Source organism: Gymnogyps californianus, chromosome 9 (assembly GCF_018139145.2).
Source record: "Gymnogyps californianus isolate 813 chromosome 9, ASM1813914v2, whole genome shotgun sequence".
Lineage (NCBI taxonomy): Eukaryota > Metazoa > Chordata > Aves > Accipitriformes > Cathartidae > Gymnogyps > Gymnogyps californianus.
Window position 1 is genome coordinate 17,645,480 of NC_059479.1, and position 9,971 is coordinate 17,655,450.

Consider the following 9,971-nt stretch of genomic DNA (forward strand, 5'->3'; position numbering starts at 1 on the left):
TGAACTCTCCAAGAGCGTTGTTATGAGTCAATCACTGTTGAGAAATACCTGCAGAAAAAGTAACAAAACAAGCGATGAGGTTTTGTTCCAGAAGAGACTCTCCAAGGACTTCAGGCGAGAGCTTACACCTGCCTTCCTGACAGCAGAGCTCCTCGGGGGAAGGCTGTTGGCGGTTCTGTCTTTGATAGAAAAAGATACGCTAACTTGTCTTGACTGAAACTGTGATTCGTGGAGATACGAATGTAACTTTACTGAGGTTTTTGTGGAGCATGTTTTCTGTCTGAGTAACTGGCAGACAGCTCCTGAGGCCTGAAACGTAATGCTAGTGATGTGTAGAAAAGTACTTTTTCCAGATTAAAAAAAAACAAACAAAGCTTCAGTCTGTTTTTGACTGGCTTTAGAACAGGTTGTATAGTTCCCAAGCACTAATGAGTTACATTCCAAGTCAGATGTAACAGAAATAAACAGGTTTGCTGAGTAAATGAAACTTAGATGATTATGCTGTCAAGTTTTCCTCTGTTCCCAGTAACTGTCACGTTCACTTAAGCCAAATTAGGTAAGAGGTGTAGAGATGTAAGAGATCTTAGATTTCTACAGATTCTTGGTTTGTGAAAATGATTGGATTTATAAAAGAGGAGATATGAGTAAGTGTCCCTTTTCCTGGTGAAGCGGGAGGGTTATCCTGTCCATGCAGTCATTCAGGTGGGGAAGAGTCAGTGACTGTGTCCCATCAGTCAGAGTACGCAGCTCTGGGATAGGTGGGAGAGCGGGTGAAGGCAAGGTAACGTGCTGCGGACCCGGGAGGAAGCCAGGTGCAATGGATTTTGCCCACTGAAACGTGGGGGGAGAGATACTAAATCTTTTCTGTTTAGCATATGATCCTGCAGGGTGGTTTCTGTCAGGGCTGGAGGGGTTGTAAAGCCATTTGCTGGATGTGCTGCTTGCTTTGTCAGTCTTACCCAGGTACCATGCTTTTAAAATTCTGTTATTTAAAAGTGACGCTGCAACCAGAGCAAATGTCTCCAGCTTTTTGGTGGTGGCTGAACAATAACAATGAGAGCTATAGTACAAAATTCCAGTCTAGGTGCTCGGAGCCTTCTTCAAAAATCCTTTGCACAAGCAAATTTAGGTTGGGCAAGCAGTTAGCTGGCTTTGAAGTCTTTGCAGCTACACCAACAAAAAGCATTTGGAAGAGAAGATGGAGATGTTGAGACCAGGCTCAAGGTTAGCTCAGCCCTGAAGGGAGCCAGTGGTCCAGGTGCTTTAAGGTAGCAGAAGAACGGAGGTAAGAGCTTCCTGTTGACAAAAGCCATTTTTGAAAATTAGGAAGTAATCTTGCTGTTGTAGGCTAGCATGAAACCAGGGGTTCAGACGGTTTCAGTGAGATGTGCCATATTTATTGGGGGTCATTGAGGGTAAAAGTTTACTTTACGTTTCTAACATTCGAGGTGGGAGTATGATGAATTTTTCACTACAGTTTTTAAAAATGTGAGCACACCTGCAAGGGTTATTTACTTGGCAAAGTATTATTTAATAGAAGTTATTCTGAGGAGCACAAAAAATGTATGGAATAGTTTGTTGGCGTGATAAACTCCTGTTCTCACTTTCTAATCTGAGTATGAGCAATGTCGCTGTGTTTCAGTTAAAACTGAATTCTTGATTATAGCTTAGTATTTTTAGTGATGCTACAATGTAGGTGGAGGTGGCGTTCATGAGTTAAATGCCTGAATATTTATATAATGCCATAGTTCATTCCTATCTTTTTAAAAAGTTATTAGTGTGTTCCTGACTCTGTATTTCACTATTTGAATAAATGATACCATGTATAAAGGCTTGATTTTACTTTTTTAATTAGTTGTTATAGTATCAAAGCTGATTAATTTGTTTTGTATGGAAAAAAGAACGTGGTAGTTAGCATAAACGATGACCTGGTCTTTTATGTCCTCTCCCTTCTCCCCTTTATGCCAGTGGTAACGTTTCAGTGGTTGCCTTTATGTATGCTTATATAGCAGCTGCCTTCCTACAGAACAAAAACATGCACGTCTGCTCTTCAAAGAGTTAAAAAGCAGTATGGTAAATTCCCTCTATCTACGTTTTTCTATTAATATTCACGATTACTGCAGCCACCACCAAGCAAAACCTAATTTGATTCTAATAAACACTATGTAGCGTAATCGTCTTCACCAGAACCCATCTTTCTGTCTGGCAGCTGAGATCTTCACGGCAGGCCAGGTTTCTTCTGCTCCTTCTCCACCTTGAAGCATGCGGCACCGTCACGTCTGACCGATTCCCTGGCCGGCTCCAGCATCTGCTGTTTGACAAGAAACACCTTTTTTTTTTTTTTCAGAATGCGGTCGACAGGATCTTGTCTCCTGTTCTGAAACTGGGGGAGGATAGCTTCTGCTTTGCTAATTTGAAGGTGGTGGCATTTTTTCCTGTTAAACGTATTTTGTGTTTAAATGATGTTAGTAGTTATTAGCTCTTTTAAAGGATTTATTTTAATGAAAAGTGATATATTACCTAGGAAAACAGCACCGTGTCTGCGAGTAACAAGCACCTAGTTCTTGTGAAAGCCGAATAAAGCCACCGGTGTGCGATGGGCGGTGGTTTGGCAGAAGAGCGTGCCGAAGACCTTAAAATGAGGTAACTTCTCACCCCACGCCGCCTCTGCACGCGCATGCTGACCAACGTCGGGTTTTACACATGCCGTAGGCAACTACAGGCAAAATGTCGGTCCTCGATCCGCATGCTTTAAACCCGTGTGCTGACTTTAGGAAATTACTTCAGTTTTGAAGCTGGAGTTTGTCCTTCCTGGCACTTTTGTAGTTCAGAATGACGTCACTGCCCGGCCCAGCCGCCGCCCGTGCGCATGCGCCGAGACACCGCCCCGCCCCGCCCCCTGGGAATTGGAGTCCCCGCCCGCCCCGGTGACGCCACGCGCGTTCCGTTGTTATGGAGCGGCGCGACAGGCCGTAAAGCGCGCGGCGCTTCCGGCTGTGCGCGGAGGGGAGGGCCGGCAGCCTCGTGTGAGGGAGCGCGGAGGCTGTGGGTGCCCGCGCCGCCGCCCGCCGGCCCCACGCCCGGCCCCAGGCACCCGCCCGCCTCGTCCGCCCGGCGCCCACCGTCCCCAGGATGTTCAAGAAGTGAGTGGGGCCGGGGCTCGGAGGCGGCGGGAGGGTTGAGGGAAGGGGGAGCCGGGGCGGGCCCGGCGCCCCCTCTGCCCCGGGGCTCGGCCCTGCGCTCGCGGGACCGGTACGGCTAGGCCCTGCTCGGGGGCTGAGGCCGGGGCAGCGCGAGAGCGGCCGGCCCCGCTCCCCGCCAGCTCCCGCGGCCGCCTCGGCCTCCTCGGGGCGCAGGGCGCGCCCTCAGCCCGCGGGGCAGCGCCGCCCTGCAGCCGTCGGGTTTGCCTTCGGGCGCGCTGGCCTGGGCTGCTTGGGCACTTGCTTGTTAAAAGAAAAAAAAAACTAAAAAGTAAGCTGAGTCATTAACTTGTCTGAGCTTCGGGGTAGCACAAAGCGCAGTTCATACCTCTGTGGTAAAGGACTCTTATAAATACATCTGAACAGGGCTATAGGTGTTAGTGTTACCAGCAAAGTCTGCTCTACGAGTTAAATGAAATAGCGCTGTGTGCCAAGGTGTATCTGTGAGACTAAAAACATGTTTCATGGATGTACACGAAGTTTAGGGATAAAGACCGTGTACTAGTGGGACCCCCCCGCCTTCCCCCAGCCCAGTGTTCCCAGGGGACTAATTTAAGCCTTGTGAAGTCCTAGATTTGAGAGTTGGACAGATGTGGTACCGGTAAGGTTTTATAGCAAATTTATAAACATTTCTGAAGAATGCTGCTGAGATATGGCATCTTTTGGGCAGCGAATTGTGCATTTCTGAAATACTTTTACTCACTTGACAGATTTGATGAAAAGGAGAATGTATCAAACTGCATCCAGCTGAAGACTTCAGTTATTAAAGGTATTAAGAATCAACTGATAGACCAGTTTCCTGTTATTGAACCATGGCTAAACCAAATTATGCCAAAGAAGGACCCAGTCAAAATAGTAAGATGGTGAGTTTCATTTCTCTTAAACTTTGCTTCCGAGGTGCTAGGATTGCTTCCTTTATATATTTATTTTGTATAGTAGATGAACCTGGTGTTTTTGAAAAGCATTTATCATTTATTAACAGATAACAGTCCATGTTATGGTCAAATCAGAAAGTTTGCATGTGCTCATCACGCTCGTGAAGGCATGCTAGTAGGATGTTTGAGGAAAACAAAAATGCTGCCTAGTAGCGAATGTGCAACATATTCGGGGACTCTCCAGGGATCAGCCTGTTGTTGAAGGGAAGCGTTCAGCTTTATGGATGTGGTAGCTTAAACTTGTTTGGATAGCTTCCAGTAGCGGATTTTTTTACTATTTTTGGGCATCCATTTTATTTTCTTGGATTTTCTTTTTTTTAAATAGAGGGTAGTATATTTTTGCTGATTCCTTCTCCTTTTTATTGCATTTAAAAAAACCCGAAGAAATGCAGTTTGTGAACAGCTGGATGTTTGTCTGTAGATTTTTTCTTTTTTCTTTTTTTTAAAGGGGAAGGAAGTGTGCAGGAGGCCAGTGTTGAACAAGCCATAAAAAAAGATAATATTTTTAGTTTTAAATTTTCTTGCTAATTGACGGTCTTAATTCTCAGATGCCAAGATAGACAAGACTCTGAAGTGAAATACTTCATTTCAACTATAAAAGGGTTAAGTAGCTATTGGAATATTTTTTTTTTTTTAATCTTGCAGTCATGAACATATAGAAATCCTCACTGTGAATGGGGAGTTGCTGTTCTTCAGACAAAGAGAAGGGATTTTTTACCCGACGCTAAGGTTGCTTCACAAATGTAAGTTTCCTGAGGATGGTAGTGGTGGGGAGAGAGGGGTGAGCGCATGATTCCACAGGACTTCTGTAGAACTGACTTAAAAAGAACTTACTCCTTACATGCATGTATATATTCCAGAATAGATCTTAAAGATATAGTATACCTTCTCAACTGTAACTTATTGCTTTGCTATTTCAGATGCCTATATGGATTGCTTCCCCCATAATTATTGTAATGCTATATGTTAAGCAATCTGAACTTTGATTTCTAAGAATTAAAGTGTGCAAAGCTCTGCAAAAAATCTTGAGGGAGGTTTCCCTGGGGCAGAGGTCTAAATTTCCTGTTGTTAGTCCCTATCTTTGTTCTTTCAAGTCTTCCTTTAAACCCTTTTTGCTTCCTTCCAAATACTTGTAGGTTCTTACTAGAAAAATATTCTTTAATCATGAGTTTAATGATGTAATGTATACTTGTCTCCTGTAAGAATTTATGCTGCATGCTTTTTGCTGTTTACAGTTTACTCTCATGTTATTTTTCTTACTGTTTCCACTGTTCTGCTCGAATGTGTTACTCTGATTTGGATGAGCGTAGGTATCCCTAAAAATGTTATTCTGTCAAATCTCAACGTTTTAAATACAGATGGTGCATGCACTTCAAGGATGGCTTGGAGAGCTGACAGCCTTCATGAGTTTTGTCTGTCTTTGCCTTTTTTGTCCTGTTAACGTTAAACTCTTTCTTTTTCATGTAAGAGGTTATACATGTAACTTGAGGGATTTAAGACCCCTTGGTTTTCAGACCTCTTAGTATGTGGGTGCTTGTGTGATTGTTTTCATTGGGGGAACTTTTTAAAATTGTTACTCAGTGTATGGGTATATGAGTGTGCAGGAGGCATAGGCCTAGTGTTGGATTACCCTTTGGTTCTCAGATAAAAGATGTGGTCTGGGAGAACAGTACTTGTGTCCTTTTGGGACAGTACAGCCCAGCAGGAGCTCCGGTAGTTGTTTCTCAAACTTCCTACCCTCGCAGCACACTATATATCTAATTGCCCCATCTAAACTGACTTGATAATGAGTTATTCGTGTTGTCATCTTACCATATTAATTGTAATGCTATATCTTTCCCCTCCTAGACCCATTTATTCTACCACATCAGCAGGTTGATAAAGGCGCCATTAAATTTGTACTAAGTGGAGCTAATATAATGTGCCCTGGCCTGACGTCTCCTGGAGCAAAACTTTACCCTGCTGCCGTTGATACTGTTGTTGTATCCTTCTTTAACTATGAATTACTGCTTGCTGTGAGATGAGTTAAATTTCTGTTCTTGTGTTCTCAGCTGATCGTAATCTGAATTACTTTGGATTTTAATGGTATTTCATAGAATAACTAGTAATCTGAAAAGAGCTGCAGAGGTTCAGATGTTATTTGGCAAGGTTAAAATTGTTATTAATTTTTTTTATTTACTGTGATGTTTCAAACCAAGTAACTCTTCCTGCTGTGCTGCTGGGTGGGATGCTGTTCCATTAATCTAACTGATAAATGGAGCTCCTTTGTGATTTTATGCAGAACTGTAAAAATAGATGAAGTACAGTGTGATTTGTCCTGTCTCCTTAATCAATCTTGTATCTCCTTCAGTTATAGAAGAATTTGCTCCTGTTCCTAGGGAATTTGGAAAGGTGTTTAGAATCAGCTTTGCTGTAGTCAGGACTTGCTCTATCCATCTGATGAAATTAGCGTATGTAAAATGAGGAAAGTATGCTAATTCACTCCTGCTCATTATATTACTGAGAAAGGAACCCTGAGCAAATACAGCATTAATAATACCAAGCTGTGCTGCTTTTGTTGTTAGTTAGATGCTATAGGAAAAGATCAGCAGTTAGCATCGTGTGTTGCTAAGCTTTGAAAAGGACACATCTGATTTCAGTACTTCTGGTTTTTTAGATTTGTGTCTCAATTCTTCTGTACCTTGGAATCTAAAATGGCCCCACAAACATGTGCAGTTCTGTTCCAGAAAGGAACAAAGGAAGAAATGGAGTGTAGTGCTGGGAGATCTTTTTCTGTAATTGCTGTTCAAAGTTCATAAATACATGCTTTGTTCTACACACTGTGATTCAATTGTTAAATGCAGTGCATTGTTTTGCTTATCTTTAAGAGCTAGAGCTCTAGAATTACTAAAAGGGTAAAAGTTCAACACGGGATTTTGAAGCTTTTTGGGAAGTCGTTTCCTCATATTGCTTTTACTTTTCTGAAATAGTTTTAAAAAAAACTGTTTTCCTTAGCGGTAATTTGTAGGCGATAATGGCAGAGGGAAAACAACATGCATTATGTGTGGGAGTAATGAAGATGTCAGCTGAGGACATGTAAGTGTTTTGAAATAAACCTGTCCCATTTCACTATTCCTATGTTAGTTTGGAATATAAGCACTACTGTCAAGGTTACTGCATCATTGTTACAGCATATGTCATACAAGTACAGCATTTTTTAAGATTTCATTTTGTTGATTAATATTCAGGGAAAGGAGAGGAGGCAGGGAATATCTTCCCTACTTATTTGTGTACGAAATGGGATCAGAATAGTTCTTTTCATGCGAATATGGATTTTAAGATATGCAACATTAGTACTACCGCTGAATGTTAGTATTTCTTGCTCTCTGATCATACTTTCTCAAAGATCTTGGTGAACAAAGAAATATTTGTATAGAGTACTTACTACCTGGACTTGGCAAGAGATGTAATTTGGATTTGAGGGGGTTGAAAATGTTGAAGTGGGTTTTTTTTTTTTGTCTGTAGGGACAGCAGAGACTGAAGTCCTGCTGGTACTTGGTTGACCAGCTGGGCTTTCCTCTGTGGCCTTCTCTTTTTGTTTACCTTGTACCCACATGCAGCATTCCTGCTTGATGTGCTTACTAGCTTAGCTGAGCTTCTTGTGAAATGTAGAGGTCTGTTCAGGGGATAAACATCAACTGAAAACTATTTGAGAAGGAAGAGAGATAGAAAATGGAAATGGATGTTAGTTGTTAGCATTCAGACAGCGCTAAATTATAAGGAGCTAAACCACTTTGTCATTTTAAGTTCTGTAATGTCTTGCAGCAGGATGTAAGATGCACGTAGCAGGTTTGGGCTGCGTTGGTTCCAGCCCCGTCTAGCCCTTGTGTGGGTGAGGAAGCTGATTTTGATGAAAACAAGCCACTCTTTCTTGTGGGAATAATTCTCAGCAGGATCATCTTCTGTATTGGGTCACTCTGCGGTCCTAAGTCGTTACAGTGGCACAAGGGAGAGAGGTAGGAATGTGTTACAGAGGACAGGGGTAGAGTGGGACTGCAGCAACCTGGATTTGGACCTGCTGTAGCTGTTGAGGAATTATATTCCTCACGATTCTTTGTAGTGCCTTCAAAAGACTCCAAGAGTAGGTGGAAAGAATAGCTACTTCTGTCCCAGTCCTACATCTGCAGTGATCTGCTGTGATCACTGCAAACCAGGATTATCTGTATTCCTAATCCTAACTTCAAATTCAGCAGCCTTGCAGCTGAATATCCTGTTCCTGTGAGAAGCAACATGAACTGGAGAGGAAAACTAAATGATACTGATCTATGCAGCCCGTTAGCATGCTTTTTTTTGTGTGATACTGTTTAAACCAGAAAACTGTGAAACAGTATGATTTCAATCACTTGGTGTGATTATCATACATGATCTGTTAATGCAATTAACATAGCAGTATTTTCTTTCCTGATTACTTTTGGACAATTTGTATAAGTAATGGAACACTTAGTGTAAATACAGTAAATTATATTCTCCAGGGGAATGAAACTTGTTCTCAGTCCTAGAATGATGAGATTTGTCTTGTTTATTGTGACAAAACTAGATTTTTCCGTGGAATAATGTACTGGAAAAAAGACGAACACAAATCCAATGCAGACACACAAAACAATCATTTTTAAAAGATGACATGACTCAAAGGGTATAGGAGGATAGTACATCTGTAGCATGCTGCAGGTCCTTGGCTCATAAATTTAGCATTTGTAATTCTTTATTAAGTGGGTAGGTGTCCTGCAACTAGCAGCAAAGCAGCTCACCTGCATTTGAGTGTGTCAGTGGCCCACTTGGAACCAGAACTTGTCAAATTCCACTTTCCAGCCATGTTACACCACTTCCTGTGCTAGGAGGAGGAGGGTCACTTTCAACTGCTGTGCTACTTTGATAGAGAAATGCTAAAATCAAGAAAAGTAGCAGAAGTGTTGTCTGAAGAACTGCCTTCCACAAAGAAGTAGTTAAAAATATTGTGGAAGGCTGTTGACAGAATGTGGAAGGCAAATTTTGTCCTCTTATCATTCAGTGATGTGGGTACATGTAATAACAAATATTGCTTGTCCACCTGCTGTTGAAGATTATGACTTTGTGGATGATAGCTTCGCCCCTTCCAGTTGACAAATGTTGCTTTTTCTACTTTAAACATTGTATTTTGTACTGCTCTAGTATTTAACCTAGCTAATACTTCTGTACCTTTTTCCTCCTCCTACAGTGAGAAGGTCAACAAAGGGATTGGTATTGAAAATATCCACTATTTAAATGATGGCCTTTGGCATATGAAGACATACAAGTGAAACAAAAGGAACTGTGTTACTCCAAAGGAATGCACTTAGATTAAATGTGGACTGCTTTGTAATTCCTTGTTTTTAATGTGACTGAATGTACAAATTACTTTGTTCTGTGGCTATGCTAAATAAATCAAGTGAATGCGAAAGTACTGTTAGGCTACAATACTTTTCTAGATTTCTTCTTATTACAGTTCTTTTGTTTTGTCTTAAACCCAAGTCCTTTGAAGATATCTGATGGAAAGATCCTGCATGGACTGTGAGTAGACTATTTCAAACAAAAAGGAGGAAAAAGCCAAGAAATGTTTACATTTTTATGCTCTTCTAAAAGTAATATAAAGCATATGTGAAATATAATTAATACGGTTTATAAAACCTCTGAAACACTTCAGATTTTTTCTTCTGATTAACATCTTGTTAGTCTACCTGTTTCTTGAATATGGAGAAATCAGTTTTTTGACATTTATTTTTAACTTAATTTATTAACAGCATTAACTTCAGTAGTTTACTTAAGGATTTTCTCTTTTAAA

At 41.3% G+C, this 9,971-nt stretch overlaps 1 protein-coding gene across 2 annotated transcripts; it reads left to right on the top strand.

The window, feature by feature from the left end:
- Positions 1–3,040: 3,040 nt before the first annotated feature.
- On the top strand, positions 3,041–9,607 carry MCTS1 (MCTS1 re-initiation and release factor). 2 transcript variants are annotated; one of them, XM_050901563.1, is made up of 6 exons: positions 3,041–3,143; positions 3,911–4,063; positions 4,781–4,878; positions 5,984–6,117; positions 7,143–7,210; positions 9,369–9,607. In XM_050901563.1, exons 1-6 carry the CDS (start codon positions 3,133–3,135, stop codon positions 9,448–9,450), a joined length of 546 nt encoding a protein of 181 aa, XP_050757520.1. In that variant the 5' UTR covers positions 3,041–3,132; the 3' UTR covers positions 9,451–9,607. The 2 variants fall into 2 exon arrangements, with proteins under 2 accessions (XP_050757520.1, XP_050757519.1); XM_050901562.1 differs by lacking the exon at positions 3,041–3,143 and having other exon boundaries at positions 3,840–4,063.
- Positions 9,608–9,971: the final 364 nt, after the last annotated feature.

Excerpts from the sequence above, each read along its gene's own strand:
- MCTS1 (XM_050901562.1), top strand. The coding sequence starts at position 3,840 with ATGCTGCTGAGATATGGCATCTTTTGGGCAGCGAATTGTGCATTTCTG. Across the intron at positions 4,064-4,780 it reads CCAGTCAAAATAGTAAGATG|TCATGAACATATAGAAATCC; the intron begins GTGAGTTTCATT and ends TTAATCTTGCAG. Across the intron at positions 4,879-5,983 it reads GCTAAGGTTGCTTCACAAAT|ACCCATTTATTCTACCACAT; the intron begins GTAAGTTTCCTG and ends TTCCCCTCCTAG.